This window comes from Apus apus, chromosome 6, assembly GCF_020740795.1.
Source record: "Apus apus isolate bApuApu2 chromosome 6, bApuApu2.pri.cur, whole genome shotgun sequence".
In the NCBI taxonomy this organism is placed as follows: domain Eukaryota; kingdom Metazoa; phylum Chordata; class Aves; order Apodiformes; family Apodidae; genus Apus; species Apus apus.
Genome location: NC_067287.1, coordinates 24,076,516 through 24,091,598, shown reverse-complemented (window position 1 = coordinate 24,091,598; position 15,083 = coordinate 24,076,516). Strand labels below are relative to the sequence as shown.

Here is a 15,083-nt window from a genome sequence, read left to right as displayed (position 1 = left end):
TTAAGGGCCCATGCCCCAGAAAGTTCTTCATCTGTTAAGTCAACTAACATACCAATAATTGGAGCAAAGTGTGCCTTTACATTCCTGGGGAGGAATCACAAATCCCATGCAGGCAGGTCACATTTTAGTTACCTATGGGAAAAGAGTATCAAGGTCAAAGGAGCAGCTCTGCCTCTAGAACTCACTCTGGTAAATAGAAAAAGCTTAAAAGCAAATACACTCACAGCAATGCAACACTGCTTCAGAGGCTGTAAAATTCCCTGAAGTGGAGGAGGGACAATAGCTAGCAACACTATGCTTCACTACGAGTCCCAGCATACTACTCAACTAAAGAAGAAGTTCGAGTTCATCAGAAGAGATAAGCGGATACTATGTTTAAAATCCTATTCCAAAAAGACTCACTATAGAAGCAGACTATTTTTTTTCCTATAAGTGTACACTATCAACCTCTAGCTAACCAAATGATTCAAGAAATCCAGTAAGTGGGTGAAACAAAGAACAAAGTAAAAATAAAGATTTCGGAAGTGCTAAATTTTGAGTCAGGGCAAGGTCCAGACTTTTTCAAGTGATGGAACCAGGAACATTTAAAGTTATAAAGATGAAAGAGAAAATAACTGCACGGTATTTCTTCCTTAGGGAGGAAAGTAAGAATAATAAAAATGCCGTTTAAAAAGCTATTTTATTTTCATCTTTAAAGGATTCAAAGAGAAAAACAAAACAAAAACCAACCCAAAAACAAACAAAGCAAAGAACCACCCCAAGAAAGCTTCGCATTCTAATTTAATTAAATGTCTAAAAAAAACCACAAACACCTCAACCCAACAAACTCAAGACATAAAAAACCACAAGTAGTCTTGTTTAACCAACAACTGTGTACACAGGCAAATAATAAAATAAAAAAATAAAATTTACACTAAAAATGCACTAGTAAGTCACCTCAGCAGAAAGTAATAGTGACAGCCAGCAGCTGCAGATTCAACCATGGACTCTTCTCCATAAATGCTACTGGAAACTCAACCTTCAATGCTCTCTATTACATCTAGGCATGTGAACTTGATCGAGGAAAGCACACTGCTGTGGCAGAGTAATCAAGTTCATTCTGCCTGTACCTCTCTAGCCTAACTCTGCACAGTACTTAATCAAGCCCACCTACCTTTAAGGTAGATGAGTCACTCACATGCCTAAAAATAGGATTTCAAGTACTTAAAGGTTTTGCTGAAGCACAGCTTTAATAAATAACTTTACATGCCAGCCTGCTGAGCCAGTGTTTTTACACAAGACTGCCAAGCGAACGCTAATACAGTGTGACAGTGATGAAGTCACAACCTAAAGATTCAACATTTGGTTTAACAGAACATATCACTAAACAGTACCATTTTTTGAAACCACAGATTAAGCAGTTTCTGGATAAAGAAAATAAACATGAGAAATGAACATTACAAATTATCTGCTTATTATCTTCAGGCAGAATATCGGGACTTTTAGCTGTACAAGCTAACATTTGCTCTCTTTAAAGATAAAAATCTATTGCACTATAGGCCAAATTTAAGAAAAATAACATACCCCTGATATGGTAAGACTTCTAACATATAACTACAGACTCTCAACATTTTACATTTGGCAGCCTGAGAAAAGTGTGAAGGTGCATAGCTATAAGAACACTAAGAAATCGGACAAGAAACCCTTGTCTTAACATTTAACTTCTTACCACTGCCTCCAGTTTCAACTTTTCCCTTCTTAGGGAGAAAAATTATATGAAGAGAAGACAAAAACCTCCCATCTCTGATAAAATATTACATCTTCTCTAAGTTGGTTGGGGTTTTTTTTTGCCTTCCCCCTTTTGGAAGATGATAATGTTCTAGAACTTGGCTTTCAAGAGAATAATAGAATGCTTAATGTCTATTAACAAAAAAACACAAGAAAAACAAAAAAAACAAAGCATAACAAAAGTAGAAAATAAATCTTTTGGTCACTCCCGCACTCGAACATTCCATAGTACTAACAGCAGCAGTACAAAGAAGAAAGGATGACAGAGATAGTAAGGTACTCTTACATGTCAGAAAATTACAGTTAGTGCCTTGAAAAATAGGAATCAGATTCATGTAAGGTAATTACAACCTGCTACTGCAACCCAAACTTCATGGAAAATGCCTAGAAAACCTACAGGATGCACAAAGAAAGGGAAGTTACAACAAGTATCCAAAGCAGTGTTTATCACAAAAGAATATGAAACACAGGGAAAAAGAGGCTACTCTTAAATCCTGTCCCTCAACAGGATTTAAAATATTACCTTTGACAACTATCATTGACAGTCTTGGAGATGCCTGTTTACTCTTCCCTTTGAAAAAAAACGGAAGGAGGCCTGTCTTTGTGCTCTCATCTTTAGCCTTCTGTCCCATGCTGGTTAGAACAGTCAGGATGTAGCTATGTATATTGGCACATAAATAGCCACGATGACAGGGCCCTGTGACAAAGAAAAGGGCAGCACCAGACAGCAAAGCAGGGAAACAGTCTGACTACTTAAGATACGTGTCAAACAACATTCTCACTTGTCCGTCCAGATTTAACAAATATCAAAATGCTAAATAAATTAAATTCCTGAATGACACCTTCTACTCACTGCTGTATATCCACAGTGGGAAGTGCACAGGCAAAGCAATTCCTTCAGAACGTTTTAAAGCACAGGACATTATCTTCTAGTAAGCTTGTTAGTGTGCTATTCAAGCACTGCAAAATACTGAAGCACTCAGTTCACCGCTCAAGTTCCAAGACAGTGATAATTCTGAGGCTACACATATACAAGTTACAGGCACCAGTGGAGCTTTACAAGTGAAACAGAAGTCTATATGACGCTTTGGTCTTCAATGTTAAACAGTGGAAATCTTCAGGATGGCAACTGTAGATTTGGGTACTCAGGTTCTACATAAATTCCCTTTAAGCAATAACTTTATCTTCCAGATCTGGATCAGAAACTCTTGGGTTCAGCTCTCAAAGCTTAACACCTGTAACAGGCAGGCTCCACTTGAACTCTTTTAAAGCATGGGGAACATCCAAAAAAAAAAAACAAACTTAGTTATTTTTCAGACACAGACATTTCCTTCATTCTGGTATTATACCCCTTTAAAAAATTATTAACTTAACTTACACCAGCAGAAACAACAGCTACACTAGAATACTTACTTAAACTGATGGTGGCATAACAAGCAAAACCTGAGTTTATGGTTTGTGAAAATAACCTTACAGAGAGCTGTGATTTCAATTCTTAACTAAATTAAGTACATTTTTTTTTAATGCAGAAGCAACCTCAGGAAGTATTCCTATCCCAAGCTTGCTTTCTCTGAGGAAGTGTTGTCAGAAGTTTAAAGCCTCCGACCACTGCCATCTCAGTATTTACAAATCTCCAAGTGTAATAGTCTCAATACACATGGACCACTGTGATTCAGTCAGCTAAGCATCATTTTCAGAAACTATTTCTTAGCTCCTGATACGAAAAGTATAATGGCATACTATTTTTGATGATTTCATTGACAAAAATTTTAGACTTTTTGCCAAGCACTGCACAAGCTGGCAGAAACCTTAGTGAAATCTCAAAAAACAGCATATGATTCAGGACAGCACACTCACTGCAATATGCATTTTACTTCTCTGAACAACTTTTTTAATATTTATTTTTACAATTATCATGTCATACAGAATACATTAAAGCAAACATTCAGAAAAAAATATACAAGCATGTGCATGGCTGATATGCAATGCAAACGCTAGTTGCATGAAAACTGACAGAACTGAGCACAAATGACAGCTGCGAGCTGGTATCCACAAGCAACTTTACTTGTACAAACCATTCCATTCAACCCTGACATAATGGTTTATGAACTGGTGTTTCATGTGTGGGTAACAGTTTGTATGTTTTTCCTCAACATTTAGACCTATGTTGATTTAGACAAATCAACATTCTAGAAATTTATCAGGAAAGTTTCCATTCCTTTCCCATCTGTCCTTTCCAGCCTGCTTCAAAACCACCAAATTATTCATATACACAAAAGGAAGACTCGTTACACCAAATTAAAGAAGATCTGATTATAAAAAAAAGGGATTTTGGTATGTGCTTGAGTGCAAAAAAACCCTGTACGTGTATTTAACAATTGTGTAAATCAAAAACAGTAAATGGCTTGCTTAAAGTGCTCTACAGCAAAGACTTTAGACCAAATTTATCCTTACATGAACACTCCAAAAAATGCCCAAAAGCTTACAATGCCAACACTAACAGCCAAGGTGCTGGTAGGCACTGTTACACTATATTACTCATTAATTATTAAGAGACAGACTCCAACCTCGCTTACAGTCACAAATTCACACTGATGTAACTGAGAGCAGAATCTATCTCCTGGTGTATACCATCCTCAAATGATCCAAAGGAGTTGCAAAACGAGAAGCTCCTTTTTGTATAAATAATATAAATAAAATGTATAGATACAAATATTCATTACAACAGCAGCTTAATGGTCTAATATTTCAGTTTTTGCTTCTATAATACTTTGCTAAAAACACATCTTAAGTGAGCAGAGTAAATCTTACCAGGGCTGAATCAGCTACTTGTGATGCTACACACCCCAGAAATGATTTATGCACATTTTGAAGCTTTTAGTAGATCTTTAGTAGTGAAAGTAGGTAGAAATTTTTGATGCAAAAAAAGAATAAATAAATAAAAATTATTAAATATCCAATGTTTGGTACAAATGCTTCATATTAAGTTATTTTTATACATTTGTTTAGAAAAATACACTAAATATTTCTACTTTCATTGGCTAAAAATAAGGACCGGATTATGTATATCCTTGTATTTTTAAAGAAGGCAATGACAATTACCATCAAGCTGCTAGAGTAGACCCATTAGTGCCCATTCCCACAGCCCTTATACAGGCAAAAAAGCCATTGCAAGACTAATCACAGCTCCTGGTGGATGACCTGGTACAAATGACCAAGAGACCCATGGCACAAATTGCATTTTCTCAAAAAAAAAATAATTTAAATCTTTTTGCTGAAGTTTATAACCTGCAGGTTTACTAACATATCAGTCAGACCTTCACACTTTTTAAAAAGAGCTACATTTACAAATGTGGATGCTTACCTGTTAAGCCACCATTTGTTCCAAAAAATGCACATTAAAACTGTGAAATATTAGGAAAATACTCTTGCAAATAAACTATATAAAGATAAAATACACTTCAAAGATATTTTTTGTTATTCTATAAAGTGCAGAGAAATCCTTCTAAAAAGGGAAATCACTACTTCCTATAACAACAGTACAAGTACAGCAGATTTTGCATAGCATTATTTATAGAAAACTGAATACTTTCGTTTTTTTCAAGAAGAAAAGGATGAAAGAGTCTCTTCCAGTTCAGATCTTTCCTTTGACACTGATCTGTTTTCTTCAGGAATAGTTGCTGATACCAGATCTCCATTGACAGCACTTCTAGAACAGTGAGCAGATCCTAAGAAAATACCAATAAGTATTTAATTTTCAACCCCAAAAAACCTCTTCCCACCTGTCAGTTATTCTATCTGCTAGCTATTTCCTATACGAAGGCAATCACAGGCATAAATACTCTGGACTTTTCCTGAAAGATTTAAATCAGTATCACGCCCAAGGACGATGGATATGAAGAATGTTCAGCCGGTATAAATCAAGCCTTTTTTTCTTATACACACAATGATATTTACATTATGAAGGACAGTAAAAAGTTCATATGTTCCTTTTACAGAATATGTCTGCACCTCACAGATTCGTGAACTGATGCAGCGATGACCATTTGTGTAAAATATTTCCTATAATTACATTATTAAAAAATGCAGAGGTGCAGATACTTGCTTCATGATAGAATGTAAAGCATTAGTACCTTTTCTGCTCACACGGGCTTTCAACAGTACACAGGCCTCAGGTTTGTTGGTTTTGTTTCAATTCAAGTGAGGCACTAGGCACTCCTAAAGGAAGCAAGACTAAGCCAGTACTGGCCATGAAGAACTAGTCAAGTTAAAGTCTCCCTGAGAGCAGTTCAGATGGGAGTAAAAATGACAGCAACATTCAAAAGGAAAAATCACAGGAAGTTGCTACTAAGTATCTAATCTGGAGGGAATAATATTCTGTTATTTTTTTTTAATTGTTTTTATTCAATACTGGCAAAGCTGCACTCTTTCAGAGCAATGCTGTTCTCTAAAAGCAAGCAGCTACTGATATGAACCATCTTTCTGCAATGCACTGGGTAGAAATTACTCCCTGCCACTCACAGGGGTCACATAAAGGAGAATTTGTTTTGTCACAACTAGTGGGAGTCAAACAACAGTATTCCACACCACCTACCAGCGTACTGTTCATGTAAGATTCTATTAGTACAAACATCCCTTTTCTGGTTATGTCTCGTATCTTATATTGCCAGTAGTCCCACTGATTTCAATACAACTACTCCAGCTGCAAGATCCTTTGCAATATTAATTAAAATCAGCAAAACTCAGCCACACAAACTACACAAGTGCTTTTATTTATTATACAGGGATCTTATACCCAAAACTTCTTTCCTCATGCTGATATCAGCTCTAGAACCACTGCTGTAAACAGGTAATCAATTGTACAGGTACAACAGAAAATCATTCTCTACCAAACTTACTCTGAGAATCTTCACAGGGAGCATCACTGCAAGATTCTGTATCCGAGTATGTTCTTCTGCACTGCTGTGAAAATCGGTGAAGGGATGAAACTGGTTCTTTTACAGAGTGATTATTCCTACAAAAGAAATGAGATCTATTAGTAAGCAAGTTCTGCGACAACCCACACAAACTTAAAATACTTTAAAAGTCATTCTGCTGCTTCAACTGTTCTTATCAATGGTTTTCACTATACTAAACTAGAAAAGGCACAGTGAGTATATCATTCTTTATTTTTACAATTACAAAACCTGAACATGGGAATAGTAATGTAATAAAATCTTTGTGTAGAACAACATTCTAGTGTGCATAAAGTTTCCAGCATGAAGCAATTTGCATAGTGTATTAAGAGACAGTAGCTGCATTAATTTCCACTGACACAGATAATGTGCAACCTTAGTTTTCAAAATTAGATCAATTTATGCTGTTTATTTTTTTTTCCCCAAGTAAACAATTCTTCTCACTTTTTAATGCTAGCAGGTTCAGGGAGGGCTTTTGAGACATCAGAAAAAAACTTAATCACACAGAAAATTACCTTTCTGAATAGCAAGGACCAGGGTGGCTAATGGAACGCTTCATCTAGGAAAAAAACAACAACACAAGAAACCACATAAAAAATGTCATAAGCTACTTACAAGAATAATATGCATACCTACATTAATTTTTACTTTTTTTTATAGTCTCTATAAAGAGAGAGGACAGTCTTTCTTTTAATGAAAAGCAACTGTTCTCAGCTAAAAATCTGATTTAACTCTATGAAAACAGATGGATTGCCATCAATGTTAGAAGTTTCAAAGCATTCACACAAGAAACAACTTATTACAAAAAACACTACCTAGTTTCTATGGAATTAATTCTCTCTTGCTCCAAAGTTAGAGAACTATTTGTTAATTGCTATGATACACAGAAATATGAAGACATTCTTCCTCTACCAAATGCTAGCTTGAATTCCCCATTGCACAATAAAGCCAAACCCTGCCTCTTGATTTTTCCAATATCACTGTCAAATAAAATAATGGTATTAATTTAAACCAGTAATGATCAGCTTTTTAAGTAAATTGATTGACGATAAAGAGATGAGAGATACAAGTGCAAAGAAACTGCCCCAACAAAATCCCACAATACAGCTGATCTTGGAATCCACATATATGATGGAGAAGACACTTAAAAGGATTCCACATACATTGCCCTTCTAAGGGAAATAATCAGTAGTGAAGAGTGATGTGATTATTATCTTTATCATTATCTACTTTTTTGTTAAATAAAGGCATGTCATATTAATAAAACATTTTGAATTACACACACTGAAAGACATGCTATCTTGCTGAAGTGCTTCAAGCACTTATTTGTATACCCAGGAGGCAAGGTTATGAAATTTTTAAGGTCAGTGTACAGCCAGATTTCTAAAAAAAAAAGAAACAGTTGAACCAAGGAAAAGTTAAACGTCAGCCCTCATTACAGGGTCTTGACATGTATGATAAATTACTCTGATTATGTAAAGGCTAGTAAACAAAGACTGTGAATGGAAAATTATTGATTTATACTTAGAACCAGTACTGATCCTAACAGAGTCAAGATTTCAGCTGCTGACACCACAGCACATAGCAATAGTTTAGTCTTCTGCCATTCTTCACCCACCCAACAACATGACACTTAAACAGAAAGAGTATTTCAAAATGTCTAAACCATTTGGACAGGTGATGGTGACACAGGAGAAACTAAGGGATCAGGATGAGGCAGCTGGAACATTTCTGGCTTAAACTTCGCATTAGCGATCTTCACACATTCTTCGAGCGTTGTGATAAATGTATTACATGTGGCACTAAGCAAGGAAGAGGCTTCATTCATGTTCTGCAAATAAATGAAAGCACAAGCATAAGCAAGAAAAAAGAAAAGTGGAAAGACAATTCCTCCCCAACGCCATTCCCACACACAATAATTTATCTCATTATCACTATGAAATTCAATTTCCCATTTTATTTAATCCAATGTACACTTTCCAATGAGTTAAATTCAAGCAGCAAACGTGACAACACTGTAATTTCTTTCTGACATCTGAATTTCTTTAGGGTATCAGCCAAAAATGCCGTAATGTTTTTACTGCAAACCTTGTCTCACAGTGACTAGGATATCAGAAGATCATTCAGTAAACATATTAACTGCAGGAGAATGTGCAAACAGCTTTATTGCTCCAGTGCAAGAAGCCTGCAGGTCAATTTCACCTTGCTGTAAACTGACAACAATTGGCTGTATTGTGACTAAGCATCAACCCCTTGCTTTGCCCTAAGGGGACAACAATACTGTCCCCATGCTGCTGAAGAGTGTAAAGAATGAAGCCATTCATAACTTCCAGGACTAACTTTCATTCAAAAGCAGAAATACCAGAGTAATTTTACTTGTGCATATTCAGGGAGACTTGTTTACCCTGTGGGTTTCCAATATCTGTAACACTAGCTTTACTTGATTACAAAATGGAAAACCCTCCAGCAAAAGGAAAGAGAGAATGGACAAACAAGACTGTTTCAACTACTCAGCCCATAACAGAGATACTAAAAAAGACAAATTATTGCATAATTCACATGGCAGCTCTTCTGGCCTTTTAACCAAATAAGTCAATGACACAATTGCTTTACAATGCATGTCACAGTTAGAGTTAAAACCAGGTACCTTATGCACATATAATCACTGTTAGTATTATATACACACAAGCACTCCAAAATTGACCTTAGGTTAAATCTCCCAAAACTAGGGAGATGAAAAAGGCATAAGATGGCAACAGAAACTTGAGGTTTATTTTATAGCCAGGTTCCCCAATGGCATTCAAGAAATGCTTTACCTCAATGCTGGGAGGAGAACGAGTCTCATCATGGTGAACAAATTCTTGTATTGTATGAACTTGCTGCATTAAAAGATCACAGTAGAGACGAAGTTCGGACATTTTGGTTTTAAGAGATTCATTGGTCTCATTTATTTCTATTTAAAAAAAAAAAAAGGCAAATATCAATTTCTTCCATACAATGAATGTACACGTTTTAAATTTTAAGTACTTTCCATTTAAATTTAAATATCAAGTTAAGAATTCACTTGCACTTAATTTTGAGGATTCTGCAATGAGTCAAGACCTGTACTTGAAGCAGGCAATAGTTTTTACTTTTGGATAACTGATGCTACAGTTAGTTAGATAACTACAGCTACAAACAGTACATTTTTTTCTTGTAATGACAGTAAGTTGCAGGCATTTCAGCTTATTAAGATAGAAGAGACCAATGAAGGTGACCTCTAATTCAAACACCAAGGGGGAATTTACCATGCAGATTATTAGAAATAATTACAATTTAATAATAAAAGACAATAATACTGACTTTCTACCACAATATTTGCACTATCATTATCTGAAAACAAGCATTTGAAAAAGGGGCAAGATTGTATATTCTCTAGACAACACACGTACCTTTTTCTTTTTTTGTTCTGGTATCTGCTAAACAGGCTTTTGCACTCCCCAGTGCTACCAGCCACCTCTGCCTTTCAGCTGCATTAACTGCTTTCATATAGAAATGCTGTTCCCCTGGGATGATCAACTCCATTCTTGTGTTGTCTGTTGCATGAACTTATGATCAGAGGAGGAAAAAAAAAAAAAAAAGTAACCTCAGGTCAGTCATAATTCTTTATTGAACACTGCTGAAAGTATTTTAAAACATTTACTAAAATCCCATAATACAGTAAATCACTATGTACCAATGCTAAATAACAAAAAGCCCAAAGCTGCTCAACTCTTCTCCCCAGCATGTCTCCAAGTCAGCAGGTAGGAGCACAAGGCCTGGAACAGTGGCCAGATTCAAGCACAGTGACATTCTCTTTCTGCATTAACAATATACTGTCGTTCTAAATCTGGTCTAAACACGGCAAAGTGAAGAGTTTTGTTGCAAGGACAGGTATTTACAGAGGCCTATGCTAAAACTGAAACAATTTCCCCTCTAGATGAAAATCTGGCTTGGGACCACAGAGTCCTAGAACCAAGAACTGAGGTGGACCTTCATTACAGTCTACTCCATTTAACACTACATCTTTAACTGAACACTCTGGTAAGTTTCATGTTACCACCCACAGTTGACCCACTCTCCACTAGACATGGATGCAGGAGATTGAATCAACTCTAGAATTCAACTATTATCTTTCCTTCACCAAAAGAACAAGATGACAAGTAAAATGAACTGGAATGACCAAAACATTGGATCTTCCACATTACATTACTGATTTCATCTATACCAAGGAAACAATTGCAAAAAGTAGTTACCACACGAAAAATACTTGGTGGCCCACGTAAAATAAGAAGTCCCACTTCTTAATATATAAGTACCCACACAAGCCCAGTCACCTGCGGGCATCTGGGAAGAGCTAAAGAGTTGAAAGCAATGGAGTGAGACAATGCCTTGCCATCAGCAGAAATCTATTGATTCTTACCTTTTATTTCACACACAGCCATCTTTATACTTCCTTTGCTCCCTTTGCAAACATCATCCTGTGAATCATAGTATGACAATATCCCATTGTCTAAAACAAACCACCGAGGCTGCCAACCTAGTGAGATCAAAAACATGAAAAGGGAAGTATAGTATAATTACTAAATTGCAAATCAAATTCAGCTCTTTGGCTGTTAAAAACTTTAATTAAAAAATGCAAACATTAGACTTTACTTGTAACACATCAGGAAGTAAATAATCTGTGCAGTATGAAGACTAGAGCTGCTCTATAACCACACTAGTATTATATGGATAAATCACTCCTTTTTTTTTTGTTTGTTTGTGGGGTTTTTTTGTTTGTTTGTTTGTTTTGGTTTTTTTGTGCATGATCAGCAAGCAGTATTTCAGTTTTCACTATATTGGATTCACCAACTGCTAGTATATGGTCTCCTCCACCTACTCAATTTCAGTGTAAACTTTATACTTCACACTCAACTACTGACACACCATGTTCTCAGACAATAGTCTAGCTCTACCACTCAACAACACGTCAATGTCAGGCAACATGCTGGAAACTGAAAGGTTATACTCCTCAGTCAATTTGTGTAGACAGCATACACCAGCTCCTCTACTAAGGTTTTCACCTCTAATGGTCTCTGACTTCACTACCTCTACAAAAAAGAGCATTTTCTGCATAGACACAAATTTCTGTGAGAACTCTATGCAGCATCACACCACATCATAAATTACTGTAATGAGCCCTCTTGGATTTAAAGTATATTAGAATTGCCTTTTCCCCCATCCTCTTTCCTTCTTTTAAACAGCTATTTTGTAAAACTCAACACTCACTGGAACAGGCATCCCAATTTCCAATCCCACTAAATACAAACCATTTTACCTACTACATTACCTTTGTTTCTAAAAATAATATAACCTAAAATATCTCAGAAGAACGTAACAGTTACAATGGACCATTACAGTCTGGATCAGATGTACAACAGGAGTAGATCATCCCTCTATTTACCACTTGACACCAAACTTTAACTTCCTGCATGGTTTAGGGTTTGGAATAGCAATAATTGCATGGCTAAGAACTCAAGAGTATTTGGCAATATGATGGTGTAGACCATGGCACTTGCCAAATGCCATTTCAAGGAACAACCTGCAGACATCCAGCAGCAGCATGCTCTATCACAGGAGACCTAATTAGGTACCTGACTGCCAAAAATCAGCTAAAGGCTTCATACTACTCACAGGAAGCTATTACAAGTTGTATAAGACTAGGTCCCATTGCATCATGACACAGTTCCATAATGAAGAAATAACAACATGTAACTTTTTTTTTCTTACCTATAAGGGTAAGCATCAGAGTGGTAACTAATAAACAGATCCACACTCAGATACAAAAAACAGAATGAAAAAAAAATAATACAAACACTGAAGAATACCAACTCCCACAGGTAATATTAAAATGCATTACCATTTATACTCAAAGAATATGCAAACAGTGATGCAATTACAGTACTAAAGACCCCATCCTGTAAAATGTAGCTCAGAAATGCACTAATGTGTTTTTTTTCCTCCTACACTGTATTGTTTTCTCCTACACTACATTGACTCTGTGCTGCCCTTATCTCCTCAGGTAAGAGGAGACAGGCAAAGATGGTAAGTCAACATTCCAATTCTGATAAAAAGGGACCCTACATGGATGATTATTCCAGCCTCACACTATGCTGGTATTGGAAAACAAATAAGCAAAGCAGTTCAAATATTCCAATGCCTCACAGAAGCAAAATAAAGAACAAAACCACCTCTTCTTGTATGAAACTGGGCAGTGTCCTTATTTCTGGTTTGCTTTTAATGACGGGGGAAACTAACTGTTTTCCACAATGCTTTAGCAACAATAACAAGCTCCTTTGCTGCTTGGCTTCTACCATTATGACAACAAATATTGTCACCTACTTTTAGCTACAAAAATATACAGCAGAGGAACAAGACAGTTGACAAGATGTTTAAAATTCACTAATATAATTAGTGGGGTTTTTTTAATTGCTGTCCTCCTACATTCTGGAAATTGTAGGAAATTCCTGATAACTAATTTTGAAAAGCAAAAGTGGACGTTCTCAGTTCATCAGCACATATGGAAGGATTCTGCAGTTTAGTATTTTAGAGGGCTACTGACTACTAGCAGAATTAGCTGCATGTTGATGTAAACAGCCTACTGTGTGTACAGCATTCAGTTACTGTTTAGTATTTACTTATTAAATAGCAGACTTAAAATGGGAAGTTCACATCAAACACCACAAAGACATTACCTGTGACTCTGCTACAGTAACATTTTTGGTCATGTAAGTGAAACCGGTAATTTCCATTCTATTTTGAAAACAAACTAATTTATTTCATAACCACAATTCTTCCTGTGTTTTTTCCACATTTATTGTGAAGAAATAACAAAAATACCTTATAGAGTATCTCTTAATTACAGCACAACTGTTCTCTTTCACTGAAGACCAGGATACGTGGACATATATTTGCTCTGAAAAATGCAAGTTTATGCTCTGTACACTTCAACTCACAGCCAGAGCACTCAGCCTTTGCAATGTGGCTCACGTTTTATAAAACTTCAGAAAGGAGTTTCACACCACTCCACATTCAAAATCCGAATATGCTGAGACAGAACAGCACACGTGATGCACTGAAAAACAACACTGCCAAAGCAAACACAAGGCCTGATTAAGCATGTATATGATCCAACACTGAACTGCTCTGGAGGGACAATCAGTCCCATTGCAGTGACAGAAATATTTCACCTTGACAGCACCATCATCCATTAACACCTCTAGAGAGAAGTAGTATCTCTATTACAACAGATGATGAGGCAAACAAAACCAGAGTTTTGATAGCAAATGCAGGCATTTGGTGCATTTATGTTTGCAGCACTTACAAAAATACATTTTATGGAACTTCACGCAATAAATCACCAAATTAAAAGAGAACTCGGACTTTTACATTTAGCACTTCAGATTTAAAGATCTTAAAAAAGGATTCCTCAACCGCAAGAAGGACGCCTTCCACGTTGTATGCTGCACATTAAACCTACTTCGGAGAAGAAACTGAGGCGGAGGGGAAAATCCTACAGTAGGGCCGTTTGAATAAGTCACTTCAGACGGCGCTTCCCTGCAGTCTGTCCTGGTAGAAGTCTCTGACTAGCTTGGCATGGGGCAACCGAGGTCTCGACAGGTACTCGGCCACCCCGTTCCCAGCCGGGGCACATCCCGGCCGTCAGGCTGCGGGGCCCGTTGGTGCCCGCGGGGCAGACGCGCAGGGGCTCGGCCCAAGCCACCCAGATGGAAGCCGGGGGGCAGCGCCGGCCGCCGCCGTCACGCCCCGGCCCCCGGCCCAGCCCCCGGCCCGGCGGCAGGAGGCCCGGCCCGCCCGCCGCCTCCCCGGCCCGCGGCGCCACGCTCCGCCGCTTCCCCCGCCATCTGGCTCCAGACACGCGGCGAAAAATTTCTCAGCTAGCGCGGTACAAAAAGCCCCCGGCCGCCCGGGGGACGCCGGGACCCCTCGCCGCAGCGCCTCCCGGAGAAGGCCAGACCCCCGCGGCGGCGCAGGCCCCATCGCCCCAGCCCACCTGCCAGGTAGTTGGTCCACTTGTACAGGACCCCTTCCATCGCTCAGAGCCCGAAGCCGGGCCGCATCCTCTTGCTCCGGCGCGGGGAAAGAGCGGCAGCCACCGCGGGGAGGGGCGCTCACCTCCCGTCCCCGCCGCTACTGCTCCCTGCGCGCTCGGAGGCGGAGCCGCTCGGCTCGGCTCGGCTCAGGCGCGGCGGCAGCGGCGGCCCCGGGGCGCCACTCGCCCCGCGGGGCGCCTCGCACCTCCCATGCGCGCCAGGCCGCACAGCCCGGCCTGGCTACGCC

At 38.3% G+C, this 15,083-nt stretch overlaps 1 protein-coding gene across 2 annotated transcripts; it reads right to left on the bottom strand.

The window, feature by feature from the left end:
• Window positions 1–660: 660 nt before the first annotated feature.
• Window positions 661–15,082, bottom strand: PLEKHA3 (pleckstrin homology domain containing A3). 2 transcript variants are annotated; one of them, XM_051622754.1, is made up of 8 exons: window positions 14,797–15,082; window positions 11,164–11,280; window positions 10,154–10,309; window positions 9,539–9,675; window positions 8,389–8,553; window positions 7,238–7,281; window positions 6,666–6,781; window positions 661–5,495 (listed from the first exon to the last, which is right to left on the bottom strand). In XM_051622754.1, exons 1-8 carry the CDS (start codon window positions 14,834–14,836, stop codon window positions 5,368–5,370), a joined length of 903 nt encoding a protein of 300 aa, XP_051478714.1. In that variant the 5' UTR covers window positions 14,837–15,082; the 3' UTR covers window positions 661–5,367. The 2 variants fall into 2 exon arrangements, with proteins under 2 accessions (XP_051478714.1, XP_051478716.1); XM_051622756.1 differs by lacking the exon at window positions 14,797–15,082 and adding an exon at window positions 13,623–13,745.
• Between the last annotated feature and the right edge of the window lies 1 nt (window position 15,083).

What these genes read in the sequence shown, in the direction of transcription:
- PLEKHA3 (XM_051622754.1), bottom strand. Translation starts at nt 14,836, where the DNA reads ATGGAAGGGGTCCTGTACAAGTGGACCAACTACCTGGCAG. An exon ending in GTTCTCCTCCCAGCATTGAG is followed by an intron (nt 8,554 to 9,538) that starts GTAAAGCATTTC and finishes ATTTATTTGCAG; the next exon opens with AACATGAATGAAGCCTCTTC. An exon ending in CACCATCACCTGTCCAAATG is followed by an intron (nt 7,282 to 8,388) that starts GTTTAGACATTT and finishes TTTTTTTCCTAG; the next exon opens with ATGAAGCGTTCCATTAGCCA.